The 17,970-nt window shown below is 43.4% G+C and overlaps 1 protein-coding gene across 3 annotated transcripts in view; it reads right to left on the bottom strand.

Moving 5' to 3' along the window:
* The window catches only part of TRIM2 (tripartite motif containing 2), a 110,100-nt gene that overhangs the window by 36,336 nt on the left and 55,794 nt on the right, over positions 1-17,970 (bottom strand). For all 3 annotated transcript variants that reach the window (XM_040331938.1, XM_040331947.1, XM_040331930.1), the window contains exons 2-3: positions 6,987-7,165; positions 2,924-3,161 (exon numbers count right to left, since the gene is read on the bottom strand). In XM_040331938.1, the coding sequence (XP_040187872.1) occupies positions 2,924-3,161; positions 6,987-7,120 (372 nt within the window). In that variant the 5' untranslated portion in view covers positions 7,121-7,165. The remainder of the gene's footprint in view (positions 1-2,923; positions 3,162-6,986; positions 7,166-17,970) is intronic.

Raw genomic sequence — 17,970 nt, 5'->3', positions numbered from 1 at the left:
GAGACAGCATTCAGAGCCCAAGAATGGACTCAAAATCTGCTGTCAATTTTTGGGAGGGCCCCAACCTAACACAGGTCAATGTAGGGTAGGGTGACCACGTGTCCCGGATTGCCCGGGACAGTCCCGCATTTTGCAGGTCTGTCCCGGGCACCTTCATTCCAGGACAATACAGTGTCCCGGAATGAAACCGACGCAGCCACCCCCCAGGCCAATTTGATGCCCCAAAAAAAGGCCATCACATCACCGCTTTACTCATTGACACTACTTGTCCTGGCTGAGAATGCCTGGAGGAGCACAATCCCGCCCCCTGCTTGCGATTGTAGAAATCATAAATCCCACCTCTTGTGTCCAATCACTGTGCTTTGATTAGTTACAGCACAAGCTGATTTTTGGGAAGGGGGGGGGGGGGGGTGTCCCTGAATGGTAGTTTAAAAATGTGGTCACCCTAATGTAGGGGCAATGATGGGGGGCAACTAAAACTTGTGCACGATACCACATTTTGCATGTGTTGCAGTGCCATGAATTTTGAATAGCACATCAACGCACTAAAGCAACCCATGGTAACACACTACAATGCACTGTGGTGCATTGTGTTGAGGAAAATAGTGTTTATTTTTACCCTGCTGGTGACTTCGCAGCTCATTCAAAATAAATGCCTTAAGACATGGAATGTGACCATGCAACTTAACGTGTGTTAATGCACTGCAAAGATGTGAAGGGTGCCCTACAGGTATTTTTTACCTCACACAAGAAGGACAGTACTCCCGCTCATAATGCCTTCAGCCTCTCACCTTGCAGTCTGATCACTCTGGGAGAGGAGAATGAGGAAAGGCTTTATTCTGTCTGCAGAAGGCTCATGGCATTGTTTTGGCCAACCCAATGCTCACAAACTGCTTTTTAAAAGAAGTATGGTCAAAGCTTTTTTGGCTGTGCGTCTGGCTGTGTCACTGGAGTAAATGCACTATTGTACTTTTGAGACCCAGAGTTTGCCGCTATCAGACTATTCAATCAGGCTTAGGAGGATTCTGGCTCCACCAGTCAGCACACAGCTGAAAAGTGGAGCCAGCCATGCCTGCCTTCTCTCCAACCTAATGCTCCAGTGATTGCAGAAAGAAGCAGAGCGGAGAAGTCCCCTTTTCTCTGAGCATACAGAGATCTGACTACTAGGAGTCATGCGAGTGCTAAGCTCTTGGTTTCAGAGATGGCGCGAGACAACTGCCGTGTCACACAGATGTTGTAGCATGGCAGCGAGTATGTATGTTCAATTATTTAGTAATCCCCAACCTCTCCTTTAATAAAAAGGTCATTTTTTTTTATAATTTCTGTATAATTGTGATGTCAGAATATTCTTCACACATACTTGTAAACATGTACAGCATGCGTCCAATATATGTGTATACGTAGAAATGACCAGGAGATGGCTGATGAAAAAGAGCTGTATAGATCAATAAATACAACAGCCTTGTGGGAAGTATATATTTTTCAGCTATTACAAAATAACCCCAAACTCCATCACTATATGTTCCAATTGTATGTACAATTAAGCCTCATAACAAAAAAACAAAAAAATGTCAAGTCTGGCACTAGCTCAAAATTTGGATGATTGCTGCTAAGCTTTAAAGGAATTGGTGATTAGTTCACAAATTAACAAAGTCAATTGGATTTGTTAGGTTAAACAAGATTGTATATACAGCAGTTAGAATTAATCTCCAGCCTATTTAATCAGCTCCTTTCACTTCTTTGTGCTCATTTCTGACAGCAGCGCAATCCATTCACATGGCAATCCCATTCACGTACAACAGGCATTTATTAAACTTAAAGGGGTTGTAAAGGTAAATTTCTTTTTCCTAAATAGCTTCCTTTACCTAGTGCAGTCCTCCGTAAATCAAGGCTTTCTCCCTGATGTGGAGTGTCGTGCTCACCCCCCCTTGGACAACAGGAGAGTCAGGACACCCACTAACACACAGCTCCTTTCTCTATCTGCAACGTAGAGAGAGTTCTAACTCTCCTGTAGTCCAAGGAAGGGGGCGAGCACGACACTCCACACCAGGGAGAAAGCCTCGCATTACTGTGTGGAGTTACAGACAGAAGAACAGGAAGTGAGGATTTCTCAGAAGAAATAAGGACATTTAAAAGCAAAATGGAAGGATGAGGTAAGTGAAGGAGGACTGTACTAAGGTAAAGGAAGCTATTTAGGAAATTTAAAAATACATTATATTGAAGATTACCAATTGTGGTTTTATTTATTTTTACGTTTTTTTCGCCCCTTTTATATGCACCTGTTCATCTGATCAGTAAAGCAGCTCATAGGGGAGTCTTTTTTTTTTTTTTTTAACCAGTGGGTTGAACGGAAAAAAAAAAATGTCCCTATTCTCCCATTCACACATTTGAAGATGGTAGAATGCTCCCCAATGAGTTGTACTCTGAGAGTTGGGAAACTTCCCTCCCTGCCCATACACAAGTCAAAATTTAGCTGATCACTACTGAACCAGACAAATATTAATCCATGTATGGCCAATTTAAGTATGTTTTTTAACTTCCTTTAACAGATCAAGCTGTCCAGCAAATTCAGCAGTTACATGGTTGTATCAAATCATTTAACACTGACAGGGGTGCTTACAATGGTCAGCCCATCTGATTCCCTATGAAGGGTAGAGATGGGAAAGGATAGAAAGGCATGCAGGGAAGCACTGGAGAGCCAAGGGCCACCCAGCATCAAATATAATGCAAACTACTTGGCACTAGCTAACAGCATCATGTGAATATATGAAATGGTGCAAATCTGGGTTTAATTATGTATTGGTCATCTCCATTTACTCTCAAACTGTCCCTATAACCCCCTATTTAAATTACTGTGCAGCTTTGTTTTTATTTTACTACACCATATGTGGTTTGGTCATTTCCATCTTGTTGGATTTCTTACGTTTCCATCATGGTTGGGACAAGACAAAGGTTTTCCAGCAGCAACAGCATTCACTGTCTCCAGTATGGAGGACTCTTCAATACCATTATCTGGACTCCTCTGCAGCACATCCATCAGGTTAGTAATGAAGAAGTTGTTCTGTAGCGCAGACACACCCTTCTCGGGTAGAATTGAAGTCTGGCGACAGACTGGGCAAGAGAGGGTCAAACTGTGAGCTGGAATGTAGTTCTGCAAACACCTGTCACATCACAAGAAGAGACAAGGATGGTTACTCACTGTATGGAGCTGGGCCAAAAACAGTAGCCCAATATGCTTTAAAAAATTCAGACAAAAAAAAGCAATAGACCTGTAGCAAAGCCACGGACCTCTTTAGGCCTAATAGTTACCTGCAGGGTTAGGGAGAACCGACATCCTTCAGTGTAGAGTGGGTTACAAGGCATGGTGGGTGTAATGCAAGATGAACAGGTGGGTGCCAGGCACTTTTTGAATGCAAAGCGATTTATTGTCTTGGGGTGCTTTCACACTGAAAGTGCCCGGGCGTCGGCGGTAAAACGGCGCTATTTTTAGCGGCACTTTACAGTAATTTTTGCAGCGCTTTTCTGCGGGGCACTTTTAACCCCAGCTAGCGGCCAAAAAGGGTTAAAAGCAGCGACTTGTCGGCACTGCCCATTGATTTCAATGGGCAGGGGTGCTTTAGGAGCGGTGAATTCACCGCTCCTAATGCACTCCAAAGAAGCCGACGACAGAACTTTTTCTGACGCCCTGCCACTCAGGCTTTCATACTAGAGTGAATGGAGCCGCTTTTTCAGAGCACTTTGCAGGCACTATTTTTAGAGCTATAGCGCCTGCAAAACACCTCAGTGTGAAAGGGGTCTAAATCAGAACTGTGGGAGAGAGGGTTGGGGCCAGGACACCCTTAGGTAGATGCAAAAATAATTGGCAGACTCTGAGACTTCTATAAGTAAGCAGTTACACAGGTGAAGGCCTCCAGCCAGACATCCACTTCTGTATAGGTAGAATCACTGTCTCCTATGGCAACAATCTTGTAGCTGTTACTAACGGTAATGGTATTAAAGTATTTGCACCACAAACAGGTCTCTTTTCCCCACACTCACTTACTGGGGGTCTTTACTCATAGAGCTCCCAGTCTCTCACTAGACTCCAGATCCACTAGATCCCCAGAGCTCCTTCACCATAGAACACAGTATCTTCCTAAAGCATCACCCCCGCTTCCCTGCTGGGACCCTGGCTTGGCACTCAGATACTCTTCAAGCTTCACCCCTGGTGGCACTCCACAAGCATAAGCTCTGCTGTCCCGCTAGGTACTTAACTTAGAACTTGCTGAAGTTTTCCTACTTCTTCACTGTCCCCGGCTGGCAAGAAGTCTGCTCTGGTACTGGCCTCAGCTTACTCACAATGGTTTCCGGTAGGAAGGTCCCTTAGTGGCGACAGCTTTCCTTTTACCTCAACGGTTTCCACGGCCAGCGAAACCAATACTTCTGGTTGGACTACAAGCCCGAAACCCAAACCCTACTTTTCCTTCTTCTGGATAGGCCCTTAGACAGCCTAGCAGCCAGATGTCCCCGGGATAGGCCTTAGGTTTCTGGCCTAGCAGCCCAGGGCAATATAACACACGTCCACCCAGACAGCCATCCAGGTGGCACAGAACCCTGATCACCCGACTCCGCCTAAATAAATAGGTTCTCCCAGCAGGCCAAGGGACTAAAGGAAATCTCTGCCCATTGGCTAAGACACCTCATTCATTCCCAATCTGTCCTTGCAAAGCCCTTGTCATATCTAATGTCACCAGATACCAGGCCATCTAGTGACAGAAGAGAGAAGTGCAGCAATTGACCAAGGCAACTCAATTTAATAGCAACCCTGCCTAAATATCAGGGTGCTACATGCATGAATGTCCATGCTGCAAATAGGTCCTATATATTACTAAATATTTGTATGCCTCCGGAGATCTTCCCAAATCCTGAATATTCATAAAAATTACCCGGTACCCCCACACCAAAAAATAGTCCGCATATAAATCCATGCTGCCCTTGGAAATGCAAGAAAGGGAAGTTTGTAAACTATAGGGTCCTCAGCATCTGTGCTACAAGGTCTTCTCCTATTGGCAATTCTGATCATACAACTGGTACTACATGCACAAGACCTTCTAGTGGTTAAAGAGAAACAGACCATTAATTCTGGATACAGGATTTCTGGATGTTTGAATTCATTGTATCTGTGCGACTGTTAGATCAACGTTGACCCTAGAAATAGCGTTTTACATAGAGAGGACGGTTTCTTTAAAATGCAGTGATATTATATTACAAGGACATAAAAATGTTAAAGTGGATGTAAACCCGATTCATGAAATTTGAGCTGGGCACAGATCTGTAGTGTTTTCTTCTCTCTCTCTCCAAAGCCCTATGTCTCATAGCGGTCTCCTTCCCCTGTTCTTTTGTTATCTGCATGAGAACATCTGACAAGTTCTCAGACAGAAGATAAAAGCAACCAGAGTTTTGTGCTTGGAGGATGCTATAAATCGATTAACACGATTCAACAAACAGCTCTGAAAGTCTCTACCTATGAGGAGAGGGGGGGGGGGTGGTGTGTGTTCGCCTTTCCTCCAATCAGCTGTCTTGGCTGTATGCTTAGGCTTCACTGCAGTGCTAACCAGGAAGAGAAAATTTAACACGATCTGAACTTTCTAAAGAATATATAAAGCTGAAGACAGCAGCTATACATGTAAAACTTATGTAGGGAGATCAGTTTCATCCCTGTGTATTATCTGAGAGGCTGTTCACTTCACTGGGAATATGCAAGGGTTTGACATCCACCAGATATGGAAGTATATTCGCAGCACACATCTTCAGGGTAAAAGATGAGCTTTGTTTGTCACGATTAGAAAAGTTCCATAATTCATCACAATGGCTAGAAATAAGGCCCAAACTGGGCAGGAACACAAAAGTGTTGGGACGAATAATGGAACTCTCTCTAATGGTGACAAACAAAGCTCATCTTTTACCCTGAAGATATGCGCTACGAATATACTTTCAATAGGCCTGTACTTATAAGGGGGACCCCTGCACATGCTGGTACTACTGGTGATACTACTGGGTTCTGGAACCTTGTACAGACCCATGGCATCTGTGCGCATGCATGGGGGATCTTCTGCACATGTGCAAACATGCTGCAAGTCCTGCCAGGTCCTAAATACCTGGCAGATACTTGAATCACATCTGTGCAAGTACAGAATCTGGTAGCGTGCATGTGCCCCTGAGTAAAATTGTGGCAAAGTGGCAATTCCAGGAGCCATCAAGGTACTGCTACATAATTCTCACCTAAGTGAGAAATCAGCAAAAGCTGTGGTGAAACACACCAGTTCTGTAAGAAAGGGGGAGGCAGAAGAGAAAACATTTTTGTAATAGATGAAATTATTAGGTTCTAAAGAGCCCCCTATAATGGATGAAGGTCTGCTTTAGGTTCTTCAATTATTATGATTATATTATTAACTCGAATTATCATGTAGAGTGCCAATAATACATAGTAAAGACATTGAAAATATAAAAAAAAGAGGTGGTACGTTTGGTAATGAGCTGGCTGTTATTTGTGGGCGTTTAGCAGCTGCACAAGATAGACATTATACAGTGCCTGTAGAAAGCAAAATGTAATAAAACAAATATCCTTTTTTCTAAAATAGTGTGTGCAGTCCTAGCCCTCGATATTGCAATTTCACACATTGTCCAGAACAGAGCTTTTTTTTCTCAGAAAATAGGTGCAGGAACTCCACCACGACCCCGTTCAGATTTCACAAACAGTAGAAGGGTCTTAAAGGGGCATTAAATACCAGGATTGCATTACATACAGAGAGCAGAGTTCAGGGGGTTACACACAGAGTGCAGAGCTGTCACTTGTAATCACAGAAACCAGACTTCTGCGTTTACAAGTGATTGTGGTGAGCAGGCACCAAAGGGTCTGAGCCAGAGGTGGTGGAACTGAGTTCCCCCAAGTTCCCCCTGAAAAAAAGCCCTGGTCCTGAACATCCCTTAGCACTAGGACAACTCACCTCTCACAAAACGTGTGCAGACAGGGAAGAACTTTGGGGTTTTTGTAGCGGTCGAGGCATATACTGCAGATTAGGAACTGCTTGTCGATCTGTCGCACCACAGGACTAGGGATATTGGAGCCTTCACTGGCCATCCTAGACCACTGACATGTGGGTTAAGTTCCCTTCCACCTTGCACACTGGAAAGAGAAAAATCAAAAACCCTTCAATATATAATCATATGCAGTATTACAGGTGAGAAATAAGTGACATTTATAAAGACAATCATCATTTATAATAAATCTGCTTTCTATAATTTCTCCTTTATTAAATAATTCAGGGCACATCTTCATTTATTGCGACTGAATTGACAGTACTATGCCACGTAAAATGCTAAAGCGGAATATAGACATACTGTATACATAAGGAAACTACCCTAACTAATGTTTTTGTGTGGACCCAGCAGAAATTAATGACAAAACAATAACAATTAAAACAGAACTCTGTTAGTTCTTAATATGACTAATACAAATGGTGGCAGTGCTGCATGAGCGACCCCCTGTAGGGAAGCTGCTTGGCCCAGGACCCGGATAATCATGGCACTACTACAGCGCTTGACAGCTTCCCCATCATATAGGAGATATACTGACTTACATTGCTACAAGCTGGATGTATACGATAAAGATCATAGCTGAATTTCAGCTGTAAAGAATATGTAGTAAGTGTCCACTATTTATTCACATTGATTTCTGATTATTCTATCAAGAGTGTTAATACTCTCAGAAGACAGTTCTTACCGGATGTGCATCTACAGCAGGCAATACATGTGAACCCAAATCCCTATTAGAATAATTCTATGTGTGTGATCTTTAAAACAGAAAAATCACAAATCACTGTAATCATGAAACCAAGATTCATCTGCACTGTAATCCCTTGGAGATGTAGCGTGTAGCACGGCAAACTGCACAACGCATATGCAAATCACTTTACATGCAAAGCAAGCACAGTGCTTCCCATAACAAATCACGCTATGTTTATTTATGACTCCATTTCCAGTACAAATTTGCCTCCTGCAGTTGAGCGCAGCTTACATTACTATACAGGATTCATGAACCAGCGGATGACATAGACTGCAGTCCACACTAAGGCAGCACACCAAGTATCTAATGGGCTATAGTTACCAAGAGGACAGGAGAAAACATCATTCATGTCGCATTTCATTTTAGATTATCACATTATGAGCAGCCTCTAAAAAAAGTTTGTGGAAGAAATATTAAAGATTGGTGATAAAAATAAAATAAATAATCTTCCAGTGCAGCAGGGGTTAATAGAGCCTACAGGCCTGTAAGGCCCTGTACACACGAGCGGATATCCGATGAAAACGGTCCGCCGGACCGTTTCCAGCGGACATTTCTGCTCCGGATTTTGATCTGATGGGCTGTACACACCATCAGATCAAAATCCCTGCGGAAAACATACGCAGTGACGTGGCCGCGGCGACGTGCGCGACCCTGGAAGGTAAATACTTCCACGCATGCGTCAAATCACTTCGACGCATGCGAGGGATGGGGATCGCTTGGACTTATCCGGTGAGTCTGTACAGACGACCGGATCAGTCCGACGGACAGGTTTCCAGCAGATAGATTTCTTAGCATGCTAAGAAATGTTTATCCGCTTGAAAACCGGTCGGCTGGACAAATGTCCGCCAAAAAATGTCCGCTAGGCCGTACACACGACCGGATTTGTCTGCTGGAACTGATCCGCGGATAAATCCCAACGGACAGATCCGGTCGTGTGTACGGGGCCTTATAGGCACTTATCAAGAGTGAAGTGTAGTGCTCCTCAGTTATTTACACCAAAGTGATAATAATGTCCATCCTTTGTCCACAGATACAGATCCACCACCTCCAACAGAAGCACACACAGCCTCTTACCAAATGGAGTTGATCACCTATTAGAAGTGGTGAAAGCACACAGTTGTGCTCCAAGAATGGTACTCAAAAAGATCCGATCCACCAGCTATTAGACTCAGCTTAGAACCCCACCTCTGGTATGGTCAGATGGCACAAACAGTAAATGCACAATGGATGTATCTTCCCTCCAGCAAAGAAATCAAGTTTTATTCTATGAAAAGATGATGAAAGATCTAATAGCTGGTGAATTGGATCTTTTTGAGAACCATTCTTGGGGCAAAACTGCATGCTTTGACCACTTGTAATAGGTGGTCAACTCCATTTGGTAAGAGGCTATGTGTGCCTCTGTTGGAGGTTGCAGATTTCTATCTGGGTCACATTTCTATTGCATGTGGACAAAGAATTGACATTATATGCACTTTGGTGTAAAATCATTAGGGAGCGCTACATTTCTATGCAGGTTTTTTTTTGTCAGGGGGAACTTGGCTCAGACCCTTGGGGGTGGGGTGCCTGCTCATCACAATCACTTGTAAACATATAAGTCCGGTTTCTGTGTTTACAAGAGACAGCTCTGCCCTCTGTGTGTAACCCCCCCCCCCCCCCCGCACTCTGCATGTAATGAAATCCTGGTATTTAATGCCCCTTTAAGACCCGCCTACAGTTTGTAAAAATTAGACTGACCACACCCATTATTTGATGTGATTTGGAGGGTGTGTGTGAGTGGAGGGGTTTTGGTTGAGTTCCAGCACCTATTGTTTAAGGAAAAAAAGCCCTGCTTCTATATTAATTTTACATATAGGTTTGCAGCCAGCAAATTGTGTTTGCAGCCTTTTATTAAAAACATATTCCAGCCCACATTCTCTCTATTTTTTATACTCATCAAGAGTGAAAGACTATGCCGGCCCTTTCTGCCCAGCTCCTTCATTGAATCAAAACATGATTGGTGAATGGAGGGGGTGGATCTTTCAACTCTATTAACCCGGCTGTACTGGGAAATTATGTACTTTTTTCAATAGAGGAAGGTTTTAATAAAAACAGCAGCCAGCAGCTCAAGGGTACGGTGACCAGTCGTCCCTGTTTTTCGGGAAAAGTCCCCGGATTAAGGCTACGATCCCCAGACCATGTTCATCCCCGCTTTTGCCAGTCGGTACTGGGCAGCCATCCTACGGAAGTTTCCCAATGGACGGGGGAGTTTTCCGATGGACGGGGGGCATTGTGCACGAGAGATAACACATGCAGAGCTGTAGAAGAGGAGCTGGAGCGGCAGTTCCTTTTTTTTTTACTACACTTAAAGCATCACTAAAAAGGCAAAACTTTTTTTGTTTTCGATTTGGATAGAGTGGAGAGGGATTAGAACACTGGTCAGTTTTTATTACAGGCATACCCCACTTTTAGGTACACAATGGGACCAGAGCATGTATGTAAAACGAAAATGTACTTAAAGTGAAACAATACCTTTTTTCACTTCTAGGGTGTAGTGGGGGGTCAGGGGCTGTAGAGGGGGTGTCAGGAGCTGTAGTTGAGGTCCCAGGGGCTGTAGTGGGGGTGTCAGGGGCACACTGGAACAGGGCGGGCTATGCTCTCGGAGCTTCAGCTCCTTCTACTGTGGCTGCAAAATGTCTGTACAGTACTTGTAAGGCACTTTACATGCACTCGTGGGTATGTCCTTACTCGCGAGTGTATGTAAAGTGAGTGTACTTAAAGCGGGGTATGCCTGTATATACTGTCTGTGCCCCCATTATGGAGATATAGGGCTCTTTCACACGGGCGGCCCGTTCAGGTCCGCCTGCCAGGTTTTTTTGCGGACCTGAACGGGCGCTCCGTGCTCCTCTATGGAGCCGCGGATGTCAGCGGTGACGGAGGAAAAACCTACTTTTCCATCCGTCTGGCGGATCGGGTGAACATGGACAGACGGTCCGTGTTCATCCGATCCCCCCATGGGGGAGAGCGGAGAAAAGACTGGGCGGTCCCTGCACAGTGTGTGGGGACCGCCCTGTCATCCGCCAGCTCAGCGGAGATCAACGGAGCGATTCCCGCTGAGCAAGCGGAGGTTCACAGGGCGGATCATTACTGATCCGCCCCGTGTGAAAGGGGCCTTACTCTTTCTATTTTTAGTGTTTACCATTATAATTGAAAAGTGAAAGTAAAAAGAAAATCCCACATTTTTGAATTGTCCCCAGAACAGTAGAAGAGGGAAAATCTGCCAATGGGGATACTAGTTCTGGTGACCCCCAAGGAATTCCCCTAATTTGCATGGATTTCCTCTCACTTCCTATTTGGCTACGAGACAGGAAGTAAAAGCAAATCTCCCCAATGGAACACAGATGGCAATGGAATTCTAACAGGGGTTATAACCCTCCCCAACTCTATCTAACATGAAAATAAAGTTTTGCCTATAGTTCTACTTTAAACTTTAACGACGAGTTCACATCTGAACATGGTGCGGGAAAATGCACTACAGTAGCAAAGTGAACACCCCAAACCCAGGTTGTAAACGCAGTGTGCTTGCCTGCCCCAGATCACATAGTACAGGAGTATTTTTATTAGTTTTGCGGTCCAGTACATTTCAGCTCCTTCAAAATAAACAGGCTCAAATCCCACTGCACTGCACCACATGGAGAATCGCACAGGAATGTGCAGCATGTTCTTGTGCGATTCCTGGTGTAAAGCAGCCTTAAGCCCCGTACACACGATCCGAAAATCGTACAAAAAATTCCGCTTTCAAAACGATCGTACGATAATCGGATCGTTAGTACAGAGCTTTCGAGAGCCGATCAGGACAGTTCATCCGATTTTATTCTATCGAACATGCACGGAAATATTTTTCGGACGATGCCAGATCGTACGATTTTCGTTTAATCAGTACAGCTGTCGTTCGAAAATGCAATACAAATGCATTACAACACATGACATCACTTCCGCTTTTTTATTCTGCCGTACGAGAATTTTCGTGACTTTAGTAAACTCATCAGATTCGACGTGAGATTAGCATACCAGAAAAAAAAAAAAAAGGACGATCATTTGTCCGATAATCGGATCGTGTGTACCGGGCATTAGGCCTGATTCACACCTATGCATTTTTAGTGCTTTTTTTTTTAATTTTGCAGATTCACCGCAAGATCACTTTTACAAATCGGTGGTGGGAGAGGGCTCCCCCTCCCGTCACATTCCAGTCGTCTCCTTCAAGTCCCTCTGCTTTCCTATTAAAAACTGACCACACTAAGCAGGAGAGCACACCATGATCAGTCATACTTCATATTCCCATCGCACACTTTCCTGGATAAGCTCTTGGATTCGGGTGCTGTAGTAACAACCAGCTGGATACTGATGCAAGTTACAGTTCAGATATTTGCCAGCACACCATGGGACGACGAAAATAGCGTCCAAGCAGATGATTTATTGCATGATCACAACACAAAGAGTACAACGTTTCGAAGCCACGCAGGGCCCCTTCACATGCCTGACGAAGGGGCACTGCATGGCTCCGAAACGTTGTACTCTGTGTTGTGATCATGCAATAAATCCTCTGCTTGGACGCCATATTCGTCGTTTCATGGTGTGCTGGCAAATATCTTAACCCCCACACCTTGATCAGGTCTCTAGCCATGTTGTAAACTCAGTGTACTCTCCTCCAATAATCAGACTTGTCCTGATACGCCCCCCTGCACAGCCTTTCATTGGGAAGCTCAGTGTGCCGTTCCTCCTCCCTCTAGATCTTGTGCAGCTGAGAACAGAGGTAAAGTGATCACTTAGGCCTCATTCACACGAGGCGGACTCCGTTACTACGGAGTCCGCCTGCTCCCGCCAGCTCAGCGGGGGATCAATCCGCAGATCTCCGCTGAGCCGACGGATGACAAGCTCCTCTCTGCTCGCTGAGCGGGGAGGGGCTTGTCGGGCACCGCTGTCTCCTATGGAGCGATCTGATGAAAACGGACAGCATGTCCGTTTTCATCAGATCTTACCCGATCCGATATGGACGGATGGGGACGTGCCCCCCATACGTCTGTTTTTAGCGGATCGGATAGGGTCGGATGTCAGCGGACATGTCTCCGCTGACATCCTGTGCTGTATTCAAATCAGTTAGCACTATTCCCAGTTCTTTATGTGGACTACAAAACACCTCCCCCTATGTAATGGACGCTCCATAGGGATGCATGGAGCGGCCATTCAGGTCCAAACAGTCCGTCCGTGTGAATGAGGAGATAGATATATATATATATATATATATATATATATATATATATATATATATATATATATATATATATATAAAAAAGTATTTAGAATGTTGTTTTTTTTTTTCATGAAACGTGTTAACTTTCATTTCTATTTTTGTTTTCTATTTAAAAGAAAAGGGGGTTGTTTTACAAAGCGATTGTTTACAATCACTTTAAATAAATGAGAAACAGACTAAGGCCCCTTTCACACTGGGGCGGGAGGCGCGGTGGCGGTATAGCGCCGCCAAAAATAGCTCCGCTATACCGTCGGATTTGCTGCAGGATTCGGCCGATAGCGGTGCGGTATTAACCCCCGCTAGTGGCCGATAAAGGGTGAATACCACCCGCAATGCGCCTCTGCAGAGGCGTATTGCCGCGGTTTCCCATTGCTTTAAATGGGAAGGAGCGGTATATACACGCCGCTCCTCTCACCGCTCCAAAGATGCTGCTGGCAGAAAAAAAAATTCACTCCTGCCAGCGCATCGCCTCAGTGTGAAAGCCCTCGGGATTTCACATTGAGTATGCAGTGCAGGAGTTTTTCAGGCGGTATAACAGCGCTATTTTTAACGCTGTACCGCCTGAAAAACTCCTCAGCTCCTCAGTGTGAAAGGGGTTTAAAGCACATCATGCAGTTTTGCTCCTGACACATTTTTGCCATGGAAAATCCCAGTTCAGAATATTTCTCCCTTATTTGCACAAGAAAAGCATGCACATAAAATGGACAAAAATATGTATCCATACACGTGGTTTACTACAGTACGTATACAAAGGTGTCAAAGGGGCTCTTGATACTGCGTTAGGTTGTAGTTTCCAGCCAATAGTGTTGAGCAGAATATGCCATATTCGATTTCGCGATATATCTCGAATATATATTCGAATATTCGAGATATATTCGCTAAATTCGAATATTCGTGATATTTTATCGAAATTAAATGATTGCGATTTTTCGCTATTGCGAATGCGAAAATAATTGCGATTTTTTGATAACTGCGGTAGGAGCACTCTGATTGGCTCAGAATATTCGTGATATTTTATCGAAATATCGCAACATGCGAATGCGATATTTATTGCGCAATTTCGAGAAATGCTGGAGGAGCGCTCTGATTGGCTCAGAATATTCGTGATATTTTATCGAAATATCGCAACATGCGAATGCGATATTTATTGCGCAATTTCGACAAATGCTGTAGGAGCACTCTGATTGGCTCAGAATATTCGTGATATTTTACAATACAAAATAATTGCGAATATTCGGCAAATGCGGAAGGAGCACTCTGATTGGCTCAGAATATTCTTGATATTTTACAATACAAAATAATTGCGAATATTCGGGAAATGCGGAAGGAGCACTCTGATTGGCTCAGAATATTCTTGATATTTTACAATAGAAAATAAAAAGTGTTTTGCATTGGTGGTGATTCTTTACTCTATCCATCTGTCACAGCCGTTTGTCAATCAAACACCTTGAAGATTGAACACGTTCATGCTGCATGCTTTGGACTTTTTTTCACTTCACATATCAAAGACATTTTTATGAAAGATTATTTTTCTATTATTGGGACTATATTTCTTTATATATTTGTTTCACTGTGTATTTCACAAGTTATTTGCGCTTGCTTATTTTATAATTTGCCCACATGTCTTGTCACTAGACATATTTTTTATTCTTGTAGAGCGACTCCATTTTCTGTCTTGTATTAATTTATGTTGTATAACATTTTTGAGTTGCTGCTGTATTCTCCCCTTTTTTAAGGTATGCGCAATTTTTTCCTTCTTACAAAAAATAATAATATCAAACATACAAATATTCATAACATACACATACACAAAGCCCCCCCCTTTTGCATCAGAGACAATCAGAGTTCTCCTACCACAGTTATCGAAAATTCGCAATCATTTTCGCATTCGCAATAGCGAAAAATCGCAATTTTTTTTTTTCAATTTGGCAACATAAAAGGATCGCCTCAGCTTAGCTACTCGGCCCAGGGTCTCTAATCATACCAGCAATGCTTTTAGACGTCGATAGGATGTGATCTGTTTTAAAAATCAAATTGAAAAAATGCGAATATTCGGAATTGCGAATATTCACCGCGAAATTCGAAATATAGCGCGATTTCTCGAATATGCTATATTCGAGTCGAATATTCGCAATGCGAATATTCGTGAGCAACACTACCAGCCAACATACTCTGCTAAACAACTGAAAAATTACTGCACTTATAAGCACTCATGCAAAGATAATTCAAAGCAGAATGGCCATACGCAGGGCGTAGGCTGCCGTTAAACAATTAGACTAATCAGCCAGTGCAATTACCCATACTGGAGAACCAGATACTACACAAGAGGGATATAAAGATTTATTTGCCACTGGATTTTATTGCCAAGCTAGAGAAAATAGGCCAATTGCATTAGGCTATTGTGGAAATTGTCAACACATAAATATCATGTATGAAATGAACCAGTAAATTAGACAGATTATGTTAAGTTATGTTAAGTTTAATAATAATCACGCAGTACCACCATGTTGTAATAAATATTACCCCCTTCTCCTAGATATTTGTTTTACACTTGTCTGTAGTATGAGAACACTAGCAGCACAGCCATACATGACAACATGATCATGACACAAGGGAGTCTTTTCAAGTGTGTCAGGTGCATTTTACCTTCATGCATAGGTGTGCGCAGCCCATTGCATTAGGGTGTGCACCCCAAAGCTCAAACACATGTTTGTGTGTATGTGTATATATACTGACGGTGTCATTAGAGCAGTGGACGGTGTCAGTAGGGTAGTGGATGGTGTCAGTAGGGTAGTGGACGGTGTCAGTAGGGTAGTGGACGGTGTCAGTAGGGTAGTGGACGGTGTCAGTAGGGTAGTGGACGGTGTCAGTAGGGTAGTGGACGGTGTCAGTAGGGTAGTGGACGGTGTCAGTAGGGTAGTGGACGGTGTCAGTAGGGTAGTGGACGGTGTCAGTAGTTTTTATTTGTATTATTTTATTTTGTATTTTTTACAATATTATTTTTTCATTTTTTTTTTTTAAATAGGGGGTATGTGAGGCACATGGGATGATTAGGGTGTGCCCAGGCACACCCTGTGCGCACGCCTATGCCTTTATGGTAAAATATGGTTTAGAGATCGTAAAGCATATGTAAACCCTAACAATTAACATTTATTTGCCTTCTATTGGTGTTTAATATACCATTGAAGGTTTGTCTGTTCCAGAAGTGAAAACAATATCCTGCCAGAAATCTTGAGAGTAGATAACTTCCTGTGCTGTATTCAAATCAGTTAGCACTATTCCCAGTTCTTTATGTGGACTACAAAACACCTCCCCCTATGTAATGGAGAAACTGAGGAGGTGAAGTCCTATACTAGGGTGACAACACTTGTTCTCTATAAATATAGAACAGCAAATGGGTTGTCACCCTAAAAACAAGAAAATGTGTTACTGGCAGGATCACCAGGTACACAGAGAAAAAAAGCATAGAAAAAAAAATCCAAAGCAGCAGCACACTTAAAAAGTCTGGTAAGCTGCAATTTATGACATTTTTGTTCTTAAAACTATGTAGCGGCCTTCTCCTGTTGAACATGTGCTGCTATAAATTTAGAGGGGGTCCGAGTTATTTGACTCAGGCAAATGTAATTATGGGCAATTTAGCCTCTGTTCCAGCCATGGCTGTGCTAAGAGTAACCACCATTGTTCGCCCGGGGGTGTTATTACCATCCCAGGCCAAGGGTGGCAGCAGAGTCAGTGTGTATTGGGTGTCCCCCTCGGCAGCGAATCAGGGGAGTGGTTGTCCCGCTGTGCATGCTGGAGAGGGGTACTTAAGGGACAGAAGTCTTTGGTCGTCCCACGGGCCTCGTAGCCCGCCTGGCCAGGGGTGCGTGCTCCTGAATCCTGGCTCTGGGACCATGTTGGTCTGGGGTTGTGGTTTAGCTTAGTAGACCCAGTAGTCAGACTGGGTCTGCGCTTTTTAACCGGTTAAGCCCCGGACCAATATGCTGCTAAATGCCCAAAGGCGTTTTTATAATTCAGCACTGCGTCGCTTTAACAGACAATTGCGCGGTCGTGCGACGTGGCTCCCAAACAAAATTGGCGTCCTTTTTTCCCCACAAATAGAGCTTTCTTTTGGTGGCATTTGATCACCTCTGCGGTTTTTATTTTTTGCGCTATAAATAAAAATAGAGTGACAATTTTGAAAAAAAATGCAATATTTTTTACTTTTTGCTGTAATAAATATCCCCCAAAACATATATATATATATATATATATATATATATATATATATATATATATATATATAAAAAAAAATTCCTCAGTTTAGGCCGATACGTATTCTTCTACCTATTTTTGGTAAAAAAAAAATTCGCAATAAGCGTTTATCGATTGGTTTGCGCAAAATTTATAGCGTTTACAAAATAGGGGATAGTTTTATTTTATTTTAATTTTTTTTACTACTAATGGCGGCGATCAGCGATTTTTTTTCGTTACTGCGACATTATGGCGGACACTTCGGACAATTTTGACATTTTTGGGACCATTGTCATTTTTTACAGCAAAAAATGCATTTAAATTGCATTGTTTATTGTGAAAATGACAGTTGCAGTTTGGGAGTTAACCACAGGGGGCGCTGTAGGAGTTGGGGTTCACCTAGTGTGTGTTTACAACTGTAGGGGGGTGTGGCTGTAGGACTGACGTCATCGATCGAGTCTCCCTATAAAAGGGATCACTCGATCGATGCAGCCGCCACAGTGAAGCACGGGGAAGCCGTGTTTACATACGGCTCTCCCCGTTCTTCAGCTCCAGGGAGCGATCGCGACGGGGCGGCTATTAACGAATAGCCGTGCCGTCGTCCCGGATCGCTCCCCGCGGGGGT

This window comes from Rana temporaria, chromosome 1 (genome assembly GCF_905171775.1).
Source record: "Rana temporaria chromosome 1, aRanTem1.1, whole genome shotgun sequence".
Classification (NCBI taxonomy): domain Eukaryota; kingdom Metazoa; phylum Chordata; class Amphibia; order Anura; family Ranidae; genus Rana; species Rana temporaria.
Note: the sequence above shows the minus strand (reverse complement) of the source record. Positions and strands in the feature narration are given on the sequence as shown.